The sequence below is a fragment of the Trypanosoma brucei genome, chromosome 9 (genome assembly GCF_000002445.2).
Source record: "Trypanosoma brucei brucei TREU927 chromosome 9, whole genome shotgun sequence".
NCBI classification, from domain to species: Eukaryota; Euglenozoa; class Kinetoplastea; order Trypanosomatida; family Trypanosomatidae; genus Trypanosoma; species Trypanosoma brucei.
This window is the reverse complement of record NC_007282.1, coordinates 42,625-64,899: the sequence shown is the minus strand read 5'-3', so window position 1 is coordinate 64,899 and position 22,275 is coordinate 42,625. Positions and strand designations below refer to the sequence as shown.

The 22,275-nt window shown below is 44.0% G+C and overlaps 1 protein-coding gene and 6 pseudogenes across 1 annotated transcript, besides 7 other annotated features; all 7 read right to left on the bottom strand.

The window, feature by feature from the left end:
* Positions 1 to 649: 649 nt before the first annotated feature.
* Positions 650 to 689: a sequence feature (AT_rich).
* On the bottom strand, positions 681 to 2,235 carry Tb09.354.0220 (annotated as a pseudogene).
* Positions 2,236 to 3,502: 1,267 nt separating this feature from the next.
* Positions 3,503 to 4,927, bottom strand: Tb09.354.0210 (annotated as a pseudogene).
* A 1,644-nt stretch (positions 4,928 to 6,571) lies between these two features.
* Positions 6,572 to 6,632: a microsatellite.
* Positions 6,633 to 6,875: 243 nt separating this feature from the next.
* Tb09.354.0200 lies at positions 6,876 to 8,262 on the bottom strand (annotated as a pseudogene).
* Positions 8,263 to 9,091: 829 nt separating this feature from the next.
* On the bottom strand, positions 9,092 to 9,516 carry Tb09.354.0190 (annotated as a pseudogene).
* Positions 9,517 to 10,820: 1,304 nt separating this feature from the next.
* Positions 10,821 to 10,864: a microsatellite.
* A 256-nt stretch (positions 10,865 to 11,120) lies between these two features.
* Positions 11,121 to 12,647, bottom strand: Tb09.354.0180 (variant surface glycoprotein; the record flags this gene model as incomplete). Its single annotated transcript, XM_798282.1, has 1 exon — positions 11,121 to 12,647. The coding sequence occupies one exon, from the start codon at positions 12,645 to 12,647 to the stop codon at positions 11,121 to 11,123; it is 1,527 nt and encodes a 508-aa protein (XP_803375.1).
* Positions 12,648 to 12,912: 265 nt separating this feature from the next.
* On the bottom strand, positions 12,913 to 13,835 carry Tb09.354.0170 (annotated as a pseudogene).
* A 2-nt stretch (positions 13,836 to 13,837) lies between these two features.
* Positions 13,838 to 14,085: a repeat region.
* Positions 13,838 to 19,080: a repeat region.
* Positions 18,839 to 19,080: a repeat region.
* A 567-nt stretch (positions 19,081 to 19,647) lies between these two features.
* Positions 19,648 to 19,668: a sequence feature (AT_rich).
* A 10-nt stretch (positions 19,669 to 19,678) lies between these two features.
* On the bottom strand, positions 19,679 to 21,322 carry Tb09.354.0160 (annotated as a pseudogene).
* Positions 21,323 to 22,275: the final 953 nt, after the last annotated feature.

Sequence of the window (22,275 nt, the reverse complement as noted above, 5' to 3'; positions counted from 1 at the left end):
TGCCTTCTTTTTCCTTGTAAGGAGTTCGATCGCAGCTGCTGCTAATGTTGATGCATATTACCGAGTAAGTCCATTTCGTCTGCTCGATGCACCCCATCCCTTCTTTACAGAGATATCATTCTCCTTGTGTATAGTGATTCCAATAATCATCTTTTTTTTTGAAAGTGAGCATATTACAGCTACTGTTTGCGTTCGTCTGTTCGGCAGTTTTTTAATAATAACAGTACTAATGCCTGCTCTTACTTCCTATCATACTCCCCATCTCTGTCAATTACTTTCATATAACCCATAAAAAAATTGTAAGCACTTCTCTTTCTCCTGTGCAGTCAGTCTTCCCAACTCTTCTTATAATATTCGAATATACACATTCACAACACTCTCCAATCATTATTATCATTGCCATTACTGTAACAGCCGTAATCCCTAATATCCATAGAATAGGCCATATTCAAATAACAGCCGCTTTCTATATAGTTTATCCCTACTACTTTGTAATAATAAGCTACAATGATATACATTTTACTAACATTGCAAATTTTTCACTTATTTAAATATTTTCAGAAATTTTCATATTTTCAACAAAAAGTATTAAAATATATCAAGTTGTGGCAATTTTAGAAAATTCTCTCAAAATAACGAATTTCTTAAGTTTTAATAAAATTGTTTTAAAATGTTTAAAATTATAAAATGATACTAAACAAAAGCAGCACCCATACTCAGAGCCAATTTCTTATTTACAAGAAAACTCGAATCTTTTTACTCTTTTCCTTCCCACTTACAATCCGGAGATTTTCAACATTTTTCTCCTTTCCCCTTGCATTCCTCTGATATTCCGGCAGCTCCCTTTCCTGTTCACGCTGTATTTGTCTGAGTTGTAACCTTACTTTCTGCTGCTGCGGGCTCTCTCTTGTTTTCGCTGTCTCCAATCGATTTTCATCCATTATCTGTGCATTCCTTCGACTTGTTGTGGTACTGAAAACATTTTTCCTTTTGGTTGTTCAATGCGGCTGCTAGGGCGGGAGGTGGTTGAGGATGAACTTCTATGTCTTTGATGTTTAGCGTGGAAAGTGAGAGATAAATCCTCTCCGCTTCCTGTGCAAGTTGATTTATAGCGTATTGCTTTGTTTGAACTTCTGCTTGCTTCTCTGTTATCGTCGCTATGGTTGTGGCCGCTGCTGCAAGCTTGTCGTACAAGCTGATCTTTTGACGTTGGCCACCTTCTTTGAATGCGTCGCTGTAGTCGATGCATCTCGCCGTATTGCCTCCGGTGGCGCAGCTTTGAGTATTGGATTTCCCTAGGAAAACTGCGGCTTCTGCTGGCCCGCTTGCTGTTGCATCGCTTCTGAGCCGCCCGCTAAAAGCCGCTAATTCTAGGGTGAGTGATTGTGCTCCGAACTCCAGCTTTGAGAAATGCTCGCACTCGGCGCTGATCTTTTGCCATGCTGTTTTAGCATTGTTGCCGGTACAGGCCCTCCAAAGCCCGCTGCTGCAGCTGTCTGTTAGAAAGCCGCAGTGTCTCGCCGAGTTCTGGCTGCTGTCTACTGCACAGAGGCAAAAGAGGTCGCCTACCAGGCTTTTTCCCACGTTTGCACCTTTGCATCCTGCTGCTCTGTTGGCACCGACTGTCCGCGTGGCTCCCTCCGCTCCCTCAAACGAAATTTGGCCATTTCCATAGAGAGCATCTGTTAGCTGTGATTTGAGTGTCGCTCGCATGGTGTCGATCTGGCTTTTGAGGCTGCTAGTGTAGTCGTTTAAGTCTTTTGCCGCTAGTGCCTCCAGATGAGTAACTGCTTCGGCTGCTTGTTTCCCCCACACTGAATTTCGTAGTTCGTCACTTAATGGTTTATGCTTAGCTTGTTCTCCAGCTGTTGCAGTTCTTTGCTTTGCAGCCTGCCATTTTGTCCAGTTTGATTTGCATTTGGCGGCTTTTGGGGATGTTTGGCAGGCGGTTTCAGCCGTTGCCGCTCCCTCTGCCCCTAACTTGTTTGGTAATGAGTTTGTGTACTTGGGGTCGGCTAGTGCTACCCAAATCTCCCTTATATCGTCAAGTGCCTTCTCGTCTAGGTTTAGTTGTGGAATTACTGTGTCAACTGGCGTCTTTGCTAGATTGACTAGGTTGCACAACACGTGAAAGTCTGCGCCGTTCGCTCCGTCGCCAGCTGCTCCATACACTCGGCTTGAAGCTCCAAGAAAGACTAAAGCTGCTGCTAAAACAGGTAGAGTCAGCTGATTCATCATTCCGCGTCTTTAATAATCTACCTCTATTGAAAAACGTGGTCTCTTTCCTCTTCAGTATTAATAATAGGGCAGGTAACAGTGAATTTGCACATTAGCTGGCAAGAAGAACTGCGGAGACCAATAATTGCCACTGCGAGTCCCTCGGTGTCTTTAGTAGTGCGCATTTTCTTGACTTGCACACATTGTCAATAAAGCACTTGGTCGTGGTTCATCGTATTATTGGCAATTCAACGGTTATTTTTGCTTTTGTCACCGGCCCTTCTCTATTTGCTGTTTTTACATGCCGCTGAAACAGAACATCCGGGGCATAACCCTGTGAAAATTCAGTAAACCATCCCTGCTGTGGCCTTCTATTGTTCTTTTTCCTTAAAAACGACGGCCACCCTACGGTTTTCTATCATTTCAGTCTTTGTGCTTAACGTATGCATCAACCACGAATATCAAAACTCACCGATGCTATCATCTCATATGCTTCATCAATCCTTTTGGAGTGCAGTACAGTTAATCATCGGTTGCTCCACATCCTAAGGTGCTATTTTCCTCTGCAGTGCGCTTCCGTTCCACATCTTCAGTTGATTCGTTCTGCATTTATTTCCCTTTTTTTTGTATTCGATCTTTGCTTCTGCGAATGACATAGCGATTTCATATGCCTTATATACTGAACACTGTGTCTCTTTAACTTTCCCCTCCATCGTCATTTTTTGTGTGTAACTACGGCTCTCATAGTAATACGTGTGCATTAAACTGTGGATATTCCTTCCCCTTCTCTTTTTTTTATGTTTCTCCTAATAATATTCCTCGTGTTATCTCTTACACCCTCGTATACTTTCATTGTACACATTCTATTGTTTTAAGTGATTTGATTTTTGGGTTCTAGGTGTTCCATACAACCACTCTTATAATATTAGTATATACACAGTTACAACATATCATTATCCTTGCCGTTACTGTTTAAAAATTGCTATAGCACTAACATGTATAAGTAGAATAACTAATATAAATTGAATAAATAAAATAAGAACTGTTCTCTTTCTTCAAACTATTTCACCACACTAATTTACACACATATTCTACTATCATACACACTTTACAAAAGTTTTAAAATTGTAAAGCTTTTCATATTTTCATAAATGTCGTTAATCGCACATTTTCGTCAAAAAGTATAATAATACGTCACATTTTACTAATTTTTCATATTTTCATAGCTTTTATGAAATTGTGCAAAAAATCCTTATAACTCTAAAATCATTGAAATTCTAAAAGTCTACCATACTCATAAAATTATCAGTCATCAGGCGAATTTATTATGGACGAGAAAACTAGAATCCTTGCAAGCATTATTTTCTCATTTGCAACTTTTTGTGCACTCTTTTTGCTCTTTACATGTCCACTTCGATTTAGTTTTCTCATCATTCCCTCCTGTTTCTTGGCTTTCTTTTTCTAGTTCAGCTTTCGCATCCTTTTTCAACTCACATTTTTTTGTTTTTTTGTTAAAAGTGCACCCTTTTTTTCTAGTGTCATACATTTTCTTGCGTCGTCTCCTGCTGAATTGCACTCGCTTTCTTCTGCTTTATTTGTGGTACGCACCTCGCATTCCATTGTCTGGCAGTGTACTGTAACCTCGTTAAGTTGTCTGGAGTACGTTTTTTGGTATTCTTTTCGTTTCTTTTGAATCTTTGCCTCGCCACCTTGACTGTCTTGGTAGCCTTTCAGCTTCGCTGCTAGGTTTGTCAAGTCTATCCCTTTTATTTTGTGTTGCGTTGTTTTTTCGCTTTGTCCTACGCGCTGCTCCGTTGTGTCAAAGTCTGTGAACGTTTGTCTGGCCGTTGTCTCTGCTATTTTGTTGAGGATGACCGCTTCGGCGTCTAGGCATTCTGCTGGAGTTTCTGCGTTGTCTACCGCTGTCGTAGCCGCTTTGATTAATGGGGTTTCGCCGATGGTTGATGCTGTTTTCGGGAAGGCGCTGGTTGCTAGTGCTGCGTTGCCGAACGACATGATGCCGCCAACCCGTTCGACTGTTGTTCGGTTGGTTTGTTGTCCCGCCGTATCCAGTGGGGCCGCTTTGCGTCGACGTCAGCAAGCAAACGTTAGTTCCGCTGCTTTTGTCTTGGTTGTTGAGCTGAGCTACAGCTTTGATCTTCGCGTCGAGGTCGGGCTCGCCTGCTGTTGATGTGGGTATTGCCGGGTGACTTTTGCTTTCTGTTAAGCACCCGGCTAATTCGCCGTAGTTTGTGTTCCTGTTTCCGTTTTCTTGTGCGATGCAGTGGTCGGTGCTTCCGGCGGCTTGATCGAAAATGCTTGTGGTTTGGTCTATAAAGCCGCTTAGATATGCGGTCGTCGCCGCCGCGTGGGTGGCTTTTGAGGCCATTTTCTTGACCTGGCTAGTTATCTTGTCGGCTTTCCTGTCGGCCATGAATGCTATGGCGGCCGCTGCAGCAAGCTCTGCTGTTTCGTTTTGTCTACCTAGTATGTGCAGGTCAACTGAGATATCTCTGTTCTTTTGGGCTTGAGACAGTAGGTTTGCTAGAGCTTCGCCGGCTATAGCCGCATCTTTTTTCAGCTCACCGCTTATGTCGCACAGAGCTTTGAAGGCACTGACTTTCATGGCTTTCTTGTTACCTGCTGTATATCGGGTTTGTGTCCCTAGTGTGAGAAGCGCGATCAAAGCCAGTAATTTCATTTTCTTCATGCTTGCTTCCTTTTATTAACAAAAAGGATTGCTGGATTGCGTCTGTTGTAGTTGCAGATGAGGTATCGTCTCCGCTATTTTCATGGTGGTTTTTACTCTTCCTTTGTAATCACCGTGGTGACGGCTGTTTGATGCTGCGATGCTTTGAACTTCCGCTTCTACGGCGCATGCCTTTGTATAAATGCGTTGCCTCGGTCTGGTGTGCTTGATGACCTCCATTTTCCCCGTGTTAGTTCTTTGTTTCGAGATCTTTTTGTGGCCAGTTTTTGCTGGCTTCTCTGTCATGTAGGTCACTGGCTCCAAGGACACTGAAAATAACCCTGCCGGTATTGCAGTATCGACTTTGTGATGTCACTTTGTCATTAAAAGGAGCACGGAAAACAGGAAGTCAATTATTGTCTGATTACCTTGATGCCGTCTGAACTTATGAAGAATGCTTGATCATTCTATTGCAAAGACTGCTTGTACCTTTTGCGCCTGTCCGAAATATAGTCCATTTGTCGTGTGGTTTTCAAGTGACGCGTTTGATGGAGGTGGAAACAAGTTCTGTCGGCTGCTTGTACACGTTCTGCATTCCACCTTTTGTATTTCGTGATACTCGTCCTGCTAAGTGGCATTGGTTGTAGCTACGTCATAAAATTATCCACAAAAGAACCTTCCCCTACTTTTCCTCTATTAAATTTATCCTCTCTATGTTAAAGTCGTCAAATGCCATCAAATTTCTCCGCGTGGGTGTCCAAAAATTAAAGGAACATCTTTCACGTTAGCTTTGCTCTCAATACCTGATTACAACCAATTTAGCTGTTTATTTCATTCATGTGTTGGTAGACTGTATTTGGTTAGCAGTTAGTTGCATTGATATTATACTTTCCACCTCTGTTTGACTGGCTATGGAAACAACTATTTTTCAGTTAACTGCGTTGCATCGACTATTTTGGTCTTTGAATTCGCTGTGGGTGTGTATAGTCTTGTTTTTGGTCGATACTGGTTCTAGACTTCTGTCGATGCAGGAATATTTTACCGTAGAACAAACTTTAGACAGGTTATAGTTGCGTTTGGAATCTAAACCCCATGTTACTCTTTTTTTTTAATAAAATTACAACACGTTTTTGTCGTTATATATAAATTTTATATTCTATTACCTCCATCCCCAACTACAAACTACCAACTACTTGATGAAAGAGCAGTGAGTGTTACACTTAATTTTGACTTTTGTATCCTCTATTAGTTTAAAGTCCACAGCCGCTGCTAGCTGCACGTTGAAACTATTTTTTTAGTATAAAACTAGAAATCATTGACTTTTGTATCCTTGTTTGAGTACTATTACGCATTCAGTTATTTCATTCCATACTCTCTTTCCTATTTTTAGCTTTTTGAAAAATCAATTCGGCTAACGTAGCAACAAAATTTTGTTTAAAACTGTACAGTCTATTCCTTACTGCCACATAGATTACATCATTGTGTATGATAATAGCCATCTTCGTGGATGTGTTCGAAAATGAGCATATTCCACCTCTGCCTCTCAGTCCCTTACTCACTTCCATTGCACAGCTGTCATTATTCTTACTGCTTCACTTCTTTCAGTTCATTCACTCTCTACGACCACTTTTATTATAATATTCGCATTTAAGCACTCACAACACTTTCTTATCATCACCATTATTATTATGATTATTGATAATACTGTAATTAATATAACTAATATCCATAAAATAAACAAAATAGGACAAATGAGAACAGTACTCATTTCCATGCTCTATCACCTTGCTGCTGTATACCCCTATGCTACTTTCATAAACATTTTACTAAAATTTTAAAAAGTCTTCAGAAATTTGAAAGCGGTTGTCAAAAAGTTTTAAAATATACCAAATTTAATAAATGCTAGCAAATTCTTCCAAAATAGCAAAGTTTCATAAATTTAAAAAGTTTAAGCAAAAAGCTAAACGTTTTATCCTATTAGGAAAAGTGCAATCAAAAAAGGAGTCTTATGAATGACAAAAGAATTGCTTCCTGTGGTGTTTGTTGTTTTGGAATCTTTGGCTTCTGCTGCTGTAGTTTTTGCAGGATCTTCTTCGCATTTCTTTTCTTTATCGTTATATTTGCATCCTTCTTTGTCGTTACATTTATCTTTCTCGGTTTCTCCACTGCATTCTTTCCCTACTTGTTTGTCTTGTATGGATAACGTAGGACACGCTGTTTTAGTTTCTTTTCCGCTTTTCGCTAAATTTATTGCAATAACCGATATAAGGTCTGAGTCGGAGTTAATTTGTTCAATTTTTTTGCTCACCGCTTCTTTTGGGGCGTTGAATGTGGTTGTTGTTTCTTGTGTTGTTTTCCATATTTTCTGTTAGAAGTCGGCTGCTTGTGCCGTAGGCAGTTTTTATTTGCTCCGCTATGGCTGTGGCCTGTTGGGGTGTCGGTGACTGTCCGATGGGTACCCCGATCACTTGCCTTTCTATGAATGCCGTCACGGTCGGGTAATCTGAGAAGAGTTTGGCGTCCTTTAATGAGGAGATACTGCGTAGTTTCTCTACTTCCGCAATGACGTCAGTCATTTTATTGTATACGTCGTCCGGGGTGAGTAGCTGCGTTAGTAGTGGGCCGAAGCCAGATTTTTTGTAATGTCCGTCGGTTCCGAGGTTGGCGTCCGCGGTGGTCTGCAGCGTTTTGCCGATTTCTATTTTTGTACAAATGTAGCTGGTTTCTGAGTTTCCGTTGCATGGCGTCGAGTCTATGTTGTCGGCGCATGCATGGTACACGTTGGCCCCGATGTCGATTTTCTTGAAGTTCATTTTCTGTTCTAGTTGTAAGGCTGCCTTTGTTTTTTCATCTTCAGCTGCGTCCTCGCGGCAGCTGCTCGGTTTGTGCTCTGTGATCGTTGCCTTGGTTATCGGCCCGTTTTGAAACGAGGTGCCGCTGTAGCCTCCGGCTAGTTTGACTGTTATATCATCTCTTGTTAGCCTGTTTGCTGTGGCGTAATACTCTTGCAGGCGGCTGAGGCGTTTGATTGCTGACAATATCGTTGGCGTTGCTTCCTTCAGCTTTCCGGTGTCCTCTGAGACAATTTTTAGTGCCACTGCCGCTGCCGGTCCCAGCTGAAAGGGGTTTGGGTTGTCGGTCGTTGTCGCCGCTGCCAAAAGCCGTATTTCTACTGCCGCGTTATCAGAAACTATCGCTGTTTTGGTTTACAGCAAGCTCTGCCGGTTTCGCGCCGTGTTCTCAGCTCTCTTTTCGCAGGCGCAAGGAGACGCGCATTGTTCCAATTCGCCATCCCCATTTGTGAAGCTAAGGGTCCACAATACTATCTGCAGCGCACCGGCTGCTCTTATGGTCATCCTTCTTTGTTTTTCTTACATTGGATTGTATTCTACCGGCTCGTTTGGCTATTGACCTTTGCGTATTAAACGCAGAGCGATAAAAAGCTATCTGTGTTGGAATACCGGAATGCGATACCATTTGCATTGAACTTTCTCGTGTGCTTGTCCTTTTGTACGCCTTTTCGCATCTTCCATGACTTTCCTCTTGCTTACTTCGTTGTGTTTTTTCGTTTGCAATTCATTGGGTTGACCCTTCAGGTTCCTTTTGGTCGAGGGAATGCTGCCGTTTAAGTGGAGTTAAAAGTCCTTTATGTGACCTTTTTTTACCACTATTTTGTATTTTTTTTATGGACTGGTGTTGCTGCCTCTGGCTACCAGCCGAGAAGCTGCAACTTCTTTCGTAACCTACTATGAAAAATTTCCCTTGTCCTTGATTTTTTCAACTTCTGTCGTCGGCCGCTGTATATTCCGTGCCTTCAGTTGTTGCATTGTTTAAAGTGACTGTAAATGCTACTGCTACAAAAAATGATATTGGTGTCATTGCGTGTAGTGGTCAGTTCCTGAAACTCCGTGTGTCCCTGGCAAAAGTTCGTCGTGTACTATCCGATTGCATCCATTTCTTAAATCTTAAAGGCTATCCGAGCTTCACTGTTGGAAAGGTGACTGAGGGAAATTATGTGGTGGAGCCGGAGCGGAAATTTTAGGCGTGAAATAACCTGCCGCAATGCCGCTGTTGCTATGTCTCCCTCGGCTTTGGTGGCTTTAATGGCAATTAAGCCGCTGCATCCGGTTAATCAAGCTGTTAGATGTGCCGCCGCCGCTGTGGTGCCAGAAAAGTAGATTCAAACAGACATCTGTTTGTAGTTCCGTCAACTTGGAACATTAGCATTATCGCGTTGCCCATGTTCCAAACTGTTAGACCTGCTGGTGCGGCTGCTTTTGTGATCGCGTTTTACACTCTAATTCTGGTACTTCTGCCTTAGGTTTTCATTTTTTTCTGTCTGTTCTGGATATGGTCGTCACTCGTTCGGCTTCTCTTGTCTTGTTGGCTAGAATCTTGTAGAGTCGCGCTTTGAGAATTTGACGTCTCATAGGTGCGAGCTTGGCGTCCGCTTCTGACAGAATACCCTTGTACCTCTTGGCTGAAGCTTTGAGGCTTGTTGTCAACTTGCATACGACGTTAACGGCGCCCGCGGTTAGCGCCGCCTTATCGGCGCAGTGAACAACGCCGGTTGTCCCAAACACCAGTGAAAGTGCCAGAAGAAAGTTCATGCGATGGTCTAACTTTACTTTAAGATACACAGTGGCTTAACCTGTGCAATGTTTGGCACTGAGCGCTCGTACACTGAAAAAACCGGGAGCATTTATTTTGCATCTCTGGTTTGGCTTCTCGACTTAGTCTATGAAAGGACACAGGTTTGTGGACGCCGGCAGTCGACAGAAAAATAGGCTTGAAAGTATTTAACGGTTGGCCGGCGGTTTCGCTGAGCGTGAATCTGCATTTAAATGGACCAGAAAAAGGTTCACCAAATTGACTTAGGTCAGCTTAGCCTTTACCATCCAGAAAAGCTGGATTACAAGCGCTGTTTCCGAAGCAGTCGTGCTGGTTGCTGACTTTGTGTTATATCATTATCGTCCAGCACACAAAAATTTTATTAATGGAGAACTGACCTCAATAGATTTTGCGTTTCGATTGTTTCTTTTTGTAATGTATAGGGAAGTGAAAAAGATGATGTTGTCCATCTGCAGTGTTGCAGTGCTGACGTGAATATGCGAGCAGCTTAATTGAATAAATCTCAATATTAATTGCAAGAAAGTTATTCTATATCTATATCTAAAGCATCTATTCCTTATTATTCTTACTCTCTTTTATCTTCTATTAATTTTAAGGTTTTGCTTTTACTCTGAGTAATCAGGTACCGTTTTTTCCTTTTCTGCTGAAAGTATTCGCTCATCCACTTACGCCATACAGACTGTGTCGCTGTACTTCTCTGTCGTTTAGGCTGCACAAATTGGGTCCAGAAATTCGTTTTCAGCCGCTTTTGCTTTATAAAATTGTGCCTTTACCCCTTCGTCAGTAAAAGCAATTATATTTATCATTCGCTCTTGAAAGAGGTTAGCGTCCTTTCAGTACGCCACTAGGAGTTCCAGGAGTATCACCGCTGATTGAACCCGCTTCATAGATATCCTCCATTGTGTCATATGCGCGCATTCTCATTCCTTTGTCGCCGGTCTTTACTGGGGCTTTAGGCAGAAGCATCTCCTTCTGCTTCTGTTACGTAAAAGGCAGTAACTACATTTGGTCCATTTACTACGCTGTTCCACTTGATGATTTCTGCCACCATATTCTTTCTTATGATGATCTATCATTACGTATTTTCTTCGCAATGCGTATGATACATCCCCTCTCTGCATTTTGTCTAATAATATAGCTGGTCGCTTCTCAAAGCTTTTTCTAACTCATGTACTCCCATTACATCTTCAGCACTGTTTTAAGTGCTTTTTCGTCTCTGTCCGTTTCGTCCTCAACATCATTCTTATTATAATATTAGTATATACACACTCACAAAACTCTCTTAGTATCATTATTATTATTGTTATTATTACCATCTTTATTATTTATAAAACCATAACTAGTATCCATAAAGCAAACAAAATACAAAAAACCAAATTATAATAACGCTAATTTCTCATACCATATAACTATACCACCTTGATCTGATATTTCACTTTCGTAGCATATTTTCGTATTTCACATTTGAATAACAATTAAAACTTTTGATCAATTTGCAAATTGTTAAAAGCAATAGTGAAAATTTTATCAAATTTAGAAAGTTTCATAAATTTTATAAAATTGACCCAAAATACTTATAATTCTAAAATTTTACCAAGCTCACAAAAGCAGCAGCCATCAGATCCAACTTCTTATTGACAAGAGAACTGGAATCAAGGCACATTTCTTTTTCTCGGTCAGGCTCACTATCTTTTCCCCTTCTCCATGCACAATTTTGCTTGTCGCCTGTTTTGTCATTTTCACAAGTGGTTTTATCTTTGTGTGCTACACACCCAGTTGCAGCTGCTCCCTCTTTTGGTGTCTCTCCTGTTCCTGCTGCTGCTGTGGTTTCTGTTCCTGGTTTAGGTTTGCATTTGTTACCATCTGTTGCTTTATCGTCATAAACGCAATGGTCGCTTGGGCATTCGGCAGGAGTTGCGTTTGTTGGCTTGCACTTGTTGTCGTTGACTGTTGTTGCTTGTATCGGTTGTTCGTTTTGCTTTGGGTGCCGTTGGTTGAGCTCGGTGTTTACCGCCGCTGCGTAGACAGCCCAAGCACTCGCTTGAATGCTCTCCAGTTGTGTCTTGATGGCTGCCGCATGTTCTGTTGCTTTGTTCATTGCTGTTAAATCATGGGCGGCTTGGGTTAGTTGTGCTACCCATGGGATGCCTGTGGTTGCTGTTTCTATTTGCTGCTTATAGTTGACGCACATGCCCTGGGTTGCGCTGTTGTCGCAGTTTCCATCGCTGTGTGGTTTGCCAAGTGTTCTTGTCGCCGCTGCTGTGGTCGCTGTTTGCGCTTGTCTGCCCAAAAGGCTGTCAAACGCTGCGAGGCGTTGGATTATTAAATATGGCGTCAGTTGTCTTTTCCGATGCTGCAGTTTGCAGCCGTTGACCATGGTGGTGTACTGTGGTGTGGTTTGGCTGCCTCGGTTTGCTACGGCTACCGCTGTTGGTTGCAGCCCGTGTTCGCACAAGTCGTTTCCGTTCGCGCCTTGGTCCGGTATGCAAAGGCACACCAGGTCGTTGCTTAGGCTTTGACCGACGTTTTCGCTGCCTGCCGCTTTTCCGCAGTTGTTTTTTGCGTCGTTGGTGTCAAGTGCTTTTTCTTGGAAGTCTTCCTGTCCTTTTCCGTAAATAGCGTTTTTAATTGATGTTGTAATCGCTGTTTTTTTTGATTTCGCCTCTGAGATCTGTTGTTCGTAAGCAATTTTCAGCTGCTGAGCCCGTTGCAGCAACTTGTTGATGTTTTGGTTTGCTGGCCCACGCGTCGTTTTGTCTTTTAGTCTTTTGTATTTGACAGTTTTGGGTTCTCCTGTCTCTTGATCGAGCTTTTTTATCTTTTCCTGCCATGCCTCTTTTTCGCTTTTTTTGACTCCCGATTCTGTCTCTTTAAGTTCGCCATCTCTGTCCGCTATGAAACTGTCTGTGGCCGTTGATATGTTCAGCATTTCGATGTCGTTAACGATGTCTGTAACTGCAGTGTCGGCTGTTGGTTCAGTTAACGTCGAAATGGACTCCTTGAGCGCTATTAAATCGCATAAAGCTCTGTACTCAGCTGCGTTTTGGTTGGCAGCTGGAGATACTGCCTTGGGTAACGCAAAGAGCGCTAGGAGCACTATATAGATCATCAGATTCTACTTTGCTTGGAGCTTTTTGTGTATCAGCAATAAGTAACAGGGCAGGTGTTAAGGCAGGTTGTGTTGCATTGTAGTCTAGTTGTCTCCGCTGCCTCATTTTGTATAAGTGTTTGACCCCTACGCTTTAGAGGTTGTATCTCCATGAAGCAGAACGGCACACAAAGGCGGTCTTCACATGGTTAGTTTTGCCTTGGTAAAGGTTTCGCCTGTTAGAATGCAAGGGCTTGGAAGTAAACATTACCGTCCATTTTTATGTTTACAACTTCATAACTTTAAACAGATCCACTTATGAAAAACTTTCACCACGAATTTCCCGATAGCTAAAACCACATTTCTCTCTAGATACTGCATATTCTTGAATTTTTCGATTCAGTAGTTGTAAACACCGTCCTTTTAAACTATCTGTGCCAAGTAAATTTTTCCACAATCCGTTCCGCTTTATGTTCCCATGCAATTGGCTGCTCTGCAAAATGTATCAATGTTTCCGCTCCTATATGACACTATTTGTTATAGTAAGAAATATCTTCTTATAATCAAATACATTCTTTCCCCTCTTCAAAACAAAGCTCTGTCCAACAGCTTCTTCCTGAATTGCACTCCATATTAACAATGCTTTGTAAATACTCTGCTCTGACCACCACTCCCCACTTCCCTTTAGTAACTCTCTAAAAGCATATTCAAATTTCTTAAATGTCCATACTCGCCCTATCAAACGACCACCACTAAGATAGGTGTTTCAACCAGGAGATGATTTAAGTAAGTGAGGTAACTTCTTATCCTCTTCTTTTCTGTGTCCAACATTAAAAAACTAATAACATCTGTTTATGTGCTTTCTGTGAATATCTTCTTCATGAAATTTGTTCCCACTGTGAGTTGTTTCTCGTATAAAATGTTCACAACAATCTCGTTCTTATTCCCATCAGAAATTATAACATCAGACCCATCTACACTTATTACAATATCCTCATCACTTGCATTTTGTATTTCTAAAAATTTTATAACCCACCTACGCCTCTTAGCATGAGTATACAAACCTCCCATTTCAATTGTAATAATTTTAATATGGCTTAGTTTGTCACTCAATATTAATCTACACGATACTTGAGTTACATAAGTTTTACTACAACCACAAACACTGGGATTTTTGCGGTCATTCTTTGCTATCTTTGTTGTACTATTTACTCAGGCGATGCCAGCCACCTCAACGTGGTGCCAGGGTCCAGTGCCCCGTATCATCGGGGGAAGCCAAGAGCCAGCAGCGTTCCTTTCATGGGGAACAATGCTTCGCTCCTGCTACGGCATAATACAGCACAGGGATCAGCAGCGTCTTGCTGGGACACCGTTTTTCATTTGTCAGTCCATGGGCATTTGCCAGCGTGCCATCAGCAGTATCATCCGCACCAAGATTCTGATGTCCGGTGATGTGGAAGAGAATCCCGGCCCGTCGTTGCGCGGGATGCAGTGGAACTGCGCCGGGCTATCTCAAGGAAAGAGATTAGCACTCCACAAAACCCTTGTTGATGAGCGGATCGCCTTTTGTCTGTTGAGCGAGACAAGGATGACGCCTGGAGAGGCGGCTTGCTTTAGCGTTGCTGGCTACCAACATCACGGAATAGCTCGTAACTGCAAAGGAGGTGGTGTATCAATACTAGTGAGGGAGGACCTACCAGTCGATACCGGTATGGCCGTTATTGGTCGCATTGAACAAGTGCATGCAACAATTCACCTTACACGTGCAACGGCGCTGACTGTCACGTCGGCATACATCCCACCAAAATATATCTTCACGGCAACTGACCTAGATACGCTTCTGACAACTGTCGGTGCCCAGCTCATCGGTGCAGACGCTAACGCACACGCGTTGGCATGGGATCGCGCGAGCCCAACAAATACCAAGGGTGAAACCCTCACACAGTGGTGCATTGACAACCAGTTTCTGGTTTGCAACACTGGTGAGTGCACCAGGTACGCGCGCCACCATGGGGAGTCCACCCCTGATGTGACACTGTCAAGGAATTGTACAGTGTACACGTGGACATCGCTGTATTCTTCCGATAGCGATCACCATCACATATTTTTCGACGTTATCGTTGGAGAGGACACAGATGCACTGAGTTGCCCGCGGCTTCGAAAGCCCATGTACGCATGGCTAAAAGCTGACTAGAGTAATTTCCGTCTCAAGGTTGACGAGCTCTGCAGGAAAATTGGTAGAGAGAAGAACGTCAACACCCTGGAACAGAAATTGAGCTCCGCCATCCTCATTGCGACGAAGGCCTCCGTCCCCCGTGGCTGCAGAGCAACGCCACCACATTGGACACCCGAGCTCGCGAAACTCGATGAAGAGATCGCTGGATGCGGAACATCCCACCGAAGGGAAAAGTTGGTAGTCACGCGTAAGCAGATCCTGGACCGTACCACAAAGAAGAGATGGAGCACGCTATGCTCCAGACTTGCGGTGTCAGACCGCTGCAGTTGGCACATTGTCAAGAAGGTATATGCGCCACGACCACTAACCACACCGGCTGTACTTGTTGATTACGTGGCCATCACGGACTACCGTCAAGCTGAGAGGTTCAGTAAACTGTACTCGTCCCGAGAAAGAAGGCACATCGACTCACACCCACAGGCACCCATAAAGACAATAGCGAGTGAGTTCAGTCCCATCACGATGGCTGAACTACGGAGATCGATCAAACTGCTACCGAGTGGATCCGCAGCCGGACCTGATTGCTTATACAACGAGGCACTGCAACATCTCGGTAGAGCAGCGCTGAATGTTGTTCTGATGCTATTCAATGAGAACCTACGAACGGGAGTCGTGCCGCCTACATGGAAGACCGGTGTTATCATCCCCATCCTGAAGGCCGGAAAAAAGGCGGAGGACCTCGATTCTTACAGGCCTGTGACGCTCACGAGCTGTCTCTGCAAATTCATGGAACGCATAATTGCCGCGAGACTTAGAGACACTGTTGAGTCCCAGCTGACGCCGCAGCAATCAGGCTTTCGCCCCGGATGCTCAACGCTGGAACAACTCCTGCACGTCCGCGCTTCCCTCTGCCGTCCCACGCACCAATCTCGTACGGGTGCTGTATTCGTCGACTACGAGAAGGCATTCGATACAGTAGAACACGACAAAATTGTGAGAGAATTGCACAGAATGAAGGTATCACCCCACATTGTGAAGTGGTGCGTATCATTTCTGAGTAACCGAACTGGCAGAGTGAGATTCAAGGAGAAGCTTTCTAGAAGCAGAACATTTGAGCGAGGAGTGCCACAAGGAACTGTCCTTGGCCCAATCATGTTCATTATTGTCATGAACTCGTTGAGCCAGTTCCTTGCAGAAGTGCCGTTGCTGCAGCACGGATTCTTTGCAGACGACCTGACGCTACTTGCGAGGCACACAGAGAGGGATGTCATTAACCACACGCTGTAATGCGGCCTAAACGTGGTGTTACAGTGGTCAAAAGAGTACTTCATGTATGTCAACGTAGCGAAAACAAAGTGCACACTCTTCGGGTGTATAGAGCGCCACTCCCTTACATTACAACTGAACGGCGAAAGAATAGGAGCTGACAGGACACCGAAGCTTCTAGGAGTAACATTCCAGTGTCTGCAAGGGATGGCAACACATGCGGCCGAAACGAGACGCAAGATGGACTTTCGACTACTGCAGATAGCAGCCATCTCAACTTCTACATGGGGGCCAAGACGACAAGTACTGAGAGCTTTTTATCTAGCACTCGTAGAGGCACACACCATGTATGGCAGTGAGGTATGGTACTGAGACGCTTCGAAACGAAGTCGCGACCTCCTTGCAGCAGCACAACACAAGGCCAGTCGCATCATAGCCGGCATACCGCATGGGACGCGCAAAGAGGACTCTCTGCTGGAAGCAAACCTCCTGCCACTCAAGACGGCCACTCTTGTGGGCAGTATGAAATTCATGCTGATGTATGAGTCACGAGGCGGATGTTTGCGGCGCAGTGCCGAGGAAGTATACCACAGCAAACACCCAGTCAGAGTCTTACATTCCCGCATCATGCGGTCCTACCCCCACCTCCACATTGAGCCACGCGAGCACCCACTAGAGACATCGACGCTCCGCCACAGCTGCCGACCGCTATTTCACACGCAGGTAAAGCCTGTGTGCGCTGATGACCCTGACGATGTTAAAAGGGAGGCTTACGAAAAGTGGATTGAACGGCATTTTGCACGGAGGGGGAAGGAGCCATCGCGACGAGAGCACTACGAATTGTGGACTGATGGATCCGTGTCCCTCGGTGAGAAGTCCGGAGCAGCTGCCATGCTCCATAGAAACAACACGCTGATTTGTGCACCCAAGACCGGAGCAGGGGAACTCTCATGCAGTTACAGAGCGGAATGCGTAGCATTAGAGATAGGACTGCAAAGGCTGCTGAAATGGTTTCTGGCATACAGAAGCACACCGAGCAGGTTGTCCATCTTCTCTTACTCGCTGTCAATGTTAACAGCACTGCAGATAGGCCCCGTACCCGTAACAGAGCTAATTCTGAGACGACTATGGAGGCTTCTGCTTCAAGTTCAGAGAAGGAAAGTGCGTATCCGACTGCAATTTGTGTTTGGCCATTGTAGCGTGAAACGGAATGAGGTTTGTGATAAAATGGCCAAAAAGGCCGCAGATTTACCACAGTTGCGAGACACATGGATCCCCAACATCATTGCTTATGCGAAGCGAGTGCTTAGGTCGGAAGAAGTCCATGAGAACACTCATAGGTTTGGTATCACGGGCAACCACTTTCCAACAAAACATAAAGAAGAACTGACGAGGGAAGAAGAAACGGCACTGGCACGCTTTCGGGTTGGGTCTTCAAGACACTATGGATGGATGTTGCGAAAGATCAACCCGAGTGTGCCTCCACAGTGCCGATGGTGCAACCAGAAACATGCACCGATAGGACCAACAATACAAAAGGCCCCACCTGTTGCGACACGCACTCTTCAGAGAACCTCCGAACCGACAAAATGTACGGAATGTGATGCCACATACCAATGCCGCTCGAGTGCTGTAACGCACATGGTAAACAAACATGGCTTTGTGCGAGCTGATGCCCTCCGGAGGATCAAATACGGCGATGCAACACCTGCAGTGGATATCCCCCCGGAGCCCCCTCCAGTGGTGGCGATCGTTCCTCTACCATCGAACACACGAGTCCCGATGAGACCGCAGTTGCTTCATTGTACCATCTGTGCCTCCAAATTCGCAGTGCAAGGCCGACTATTACACCACCTTAGAACAATACATGGCATAGGTAACGGTAGTTGCCACGTGAAAAGGGGGCAAGAAAACGAGGACTCAGTGCAAGGAGATGGTAGCGTCCCAGCAGTGCCAGCTCCTCAGGATACACGGAAGCTGCCGTTTCAATGTGACCTGTGTGAGGCGAGCTTCGGTACACGCTCTTCCCTGTCACTACACAAAAAATTCAAACATAAAAGCATAGTGACGGAGGAAGGTACCGTTGTGGTGGTGCAATTCCCTCGTAAGCGTGCCCGTGAGGGAAACGTTGACGTCCGGGGGAGAGGAGAGGTGCAGTGTGGTGTGTGCCAAAAAGTGCTCAGTTGCAGGGACTCCCTCATCCGACACTGTAAGGCTTTCCACAAAGGTGAGGGAGCCGAGCTTAAATGCAGCAAAAGCACAAAATTGTGTGCCACTGATTCCCCGCATACAAACACATCCATGTTGGTGTGCCCGACATGCGGAAGGAAGTGTGCTAGCAAAACTGGCCTCACCCTACATCAAAAGAAGATGCACGGTATGAAGGTAGAGCGCGCTGTTACCAGCCAACGCGGCGACTGCGAAGAAACGTCGCTGCACTTGATGAGCTGCCCCGGTTTGAAGGAGTTACATGTCAGGTTTGCGGTAGAAGGTGAGTGTGTGCAGGATGTATGTTTCTCTAAAAGGCTGGCGCAGTTTCTCATTGCGGTTGAACGGAGCCGGCCGCAGGTGAAGTCCTCACCTAAGGTAACAGTCATACAACCCACTCTCCCTTCTGCAACTTCCCCCCTTATTGCCTAGTGTGGAGCTAGCAGGAAAAGCACCGGACGCAGGAATAGTCCAGACACCCTCAGAGACAGAGGGGGTATGCAATCAACAAGCAACAGAAACAGAAAGAGGGAGAAGAGAATAATAAACGAATAACAAAAATCAAAACAAAAGGATTGCTAATTGACATCTTTGGGAGAGTCCGGAGTGGGAGGCTTCTCGCCCCATCTGCTGTATTCCGTTCAACTGCGGAACTACAACAAAAATTATAAAGGGTGTGTTAGGCTGAATAAAAAAGGGAGACTCTACCACAGTCGCCAGATCGATAGCATCTCAGGGCTCTACGGTGATGGTTGATGGCCGCGCCAGTGGGGGAAACTCCCACGAAGGCACGAAAGAAAAAAAGTCCGCTCTTTCTTATCTTTGATTTGAGTGTCTTCCTTTGCACCGTGCCCAACAGAATATCCTTTTGCTTTTGCTGCGTTCAACGTGTCAACTTTTTTTTATTCTCCCTAGGCGTTGAGCCTCCCCATGATTGCGTTTCCTATATTATTTCTAATGATTTTTACTTGTGCACTTCTTATTTTGACATTACGGGTGAGTCGCCCCAACCCTTCATTTTCCTTTATCATAACATTCATAATTGTCCTGCCTGTTCTTTCTAACTCGCAAACTTACTAATATTACACTATCTTAACTGTTGTAAGTGCTTCTATGTTGCTCGTGCAATTAGGCTTAACCACTCACCTTATAATATTGGTGCATATACACTCACAACACTCTCATCTAATAATTATTATGACTATTGCTATTATAGCCCTACTTAATGTCCATCATTAAAAAACAAAATTAAATTAGAATGTCACTCATCTTTTATAACCTATCATTTTACTTTTTTGTACTCATATCCCACTTTCATACGAAAATTTTATAAATCTGCAACTTTTTTACAAAAGGTGTTAAAAAATATCGTATTATAAAAAATTTTTAAATGGGAAAAAATTTAGAAAAATAAATCCAAAAAGGCAGCATTCATACTCAGAACCATTTTATTATTGACGATAAATCTACCATTTCTATACTTTTCTGTATCCTTGTCATCTTCATTATCTTTACCCTTTCTGAATGCACGATTATTTTTTTTACATTTTTCGTCAGATACAAAGGCTTCATTATTGGTTTCGTGTTATATATACACATCTTTTGTTGTTCCTGCAGTTTCATCCCCTGTTACTGCTGTATTTATCTGTTGTTTAACCTTACTTTTATCTACTTTGCACTCCCCTTTTTCATCGTCCCCTCCTTTCCATTTGCATTTGGCTTCTGTACAAGCAGTTTTGTTGTCTTTGTGTTGCTCAAATTCTTTTTGTGTCTTGGCTGAGTTAGCCATGTGTTCTCTAGGGTGTTGAGGCGCCTCCTGATGTGTCTGTTGTCTGCTGTTGGCTTGTGTTTGATAAATGCCGTTTAGTAGTGCTAGCGCTAGGGTTGTGTTGATTCCCTCAATATGAGCTGCTTGTGCTGTGCTATCGAGTTCCGCTTTTGCAGCAGTTTGGGCAGCGAGCAGTGCTTGGGTCAGTTCATCGAGCCAGCTTGGCTTGCTCGGCGCGCTCCCGCTTGCACCAAGGTAGACGCACGCTCCTTTGCCTGCCGTGCTGGAGCCGTCGCAGGCTGGCCGGCCGCCGGAGGTGATGGCGCCAATCATGCCGACGTCGGGGCCGTTGCCTTTGTGCGCCGCTAAGTCCTCTTCAATTGCGGCTACCGTTTTTGCTATTGCCTCTGGTAGCTGGTTAAGATTCGGTGTCGCTGCCCGTCGTTTGCATATTGTCTTTATTTTGTCGAATGCTGTTGTCGCGTCGTTACCGCCGGTTGTGAATGTGACGGCCGGCACCGCCTCGTTGTCGCAAGTCTTGCAGGTTGGGTTGCAGCCACTTGAGTCGGCTGCGCACAGGCAAAGAAAGGTTGCAGCTAGATTATTTTTTGCACCCGTGGCTGCTGCCCCGCTCTGGCTACCGCATTCGTCTTTCCAGCCGCTTGCATCAGCAAATATTGCATTAGTTACTGAGTCTCTACCTTCACTGTAGAAAGTCGTACGCAGATGTTTTAGAGCTTCCTTATTAGACCTTTTTTCTGCATCGGCTATGAAATTTGACGTCTTTAACAGTAACGAGTTAGCCGTGTCGTTTACTAGCTGCACTGCTGGGTTACCGCTAGCGACAAAAGCTAGTAAATGCTGCCTGTCCTGTGGTTTCATTTGCTTCAAGTATGTTGCTGCCCTGGCACATGCGTCCTTCAATTGTTCAGTGCAAATTGTGTTTGGCTTCTTTGACGCCACTTCCTTTTTTGTGGTTCCAGGGGTTTGGGCTGCTAGTTCCTCTAGTTCTTTTGCTGCCCTGAATATTAGTGCAGTTCTTTCTGCAATGGCGTGTATTTGCGTTACTGTCGCCGGTACGTCTCCCACTTTCTCGACTTCAGTGACTGCATTCACCAGTGTGCACAGGTGCTGGAAAACGGCTGAGTTGCTTCCGGCTGTAGCTGCCGCGGCGTCGCTAGTTTTAGGTGCTAGTATCAGTGTCGCTAGGGTTATGCAAAGCGCTTTTAGCGCGCAATTTTTGGAGCAGACCGGTGTCCTGCTTCTTGACTGTTGCATTCTCTGCGGATTTTGTCGTTTCTTTTCTTGTCGTTGCAAACGTGGTGGGTCTTCTGTGGAGGAGAGAGCAGTTGTTTTAGTACAGGTGAACATGTTGGCGACTTGATTGGAATTACGGGTATTTCGTCTGAACCAGTATTTCCAGGTCAGTAAATGATAGTTTTTATTTGATTAATTTGGTATCAGTAGATACAAATAACATATTAAAAAATATAAAAAGTAGATTTTCACTATATTTGGTTGCGATTTTCATTTGATCAGCTGATAAAAAAATTAGTTTTACCATGGAAAACCATGGACGTTATAAAAATTATGAAAACATTTTAACCTATATTTTGTTCTTTTCCAGGGTTTCCAGCTAATTTCAATCTATACAAGACTTTGTCTATTTTTTGTTTGCATTATTATAATTTACAATCCCTTTTTTACGAGTTTTTACAATAACGTATCTTTTACCGCATATAAAGTATTTAAAATTTATGGTTTTCACTTTTGCTGTCGTTGCGCTAATTTTACATTATTTCCTGACTCAAAATAGTCAGGTACCACTGCTGACTCTCACAAATACGGTTTCGCTATTACTTCTTAACTCTGTCATGTATCCAACCTTTGGGTCGGTATCGTTTAAAACGGGGAACTTTGTGTATTAAATGTGTGTTCCTTATTGCTTGCGTTTTACTCATGCTGTCTTCAAGGTGCGATTTAGTGACCTTTTGTTATATTTATTGCTCTCCTCTGAAAAAAGCCTTAATATCAGAGCTGTATAACGATACAGAATCGGAAGAGTATCACCATTGATTTTATCACCTTGCAGTAACGCTCCATTAGTCCATTTATCGGCTATGTGAAGCAATTTTTGAGTTTCTATTCTTCTTATGCTGTTCATAGAAATACATTACTGCTCCTAGTATTAAACATTTTCACCAAATGATGTTATATTGTTTCCCAATATG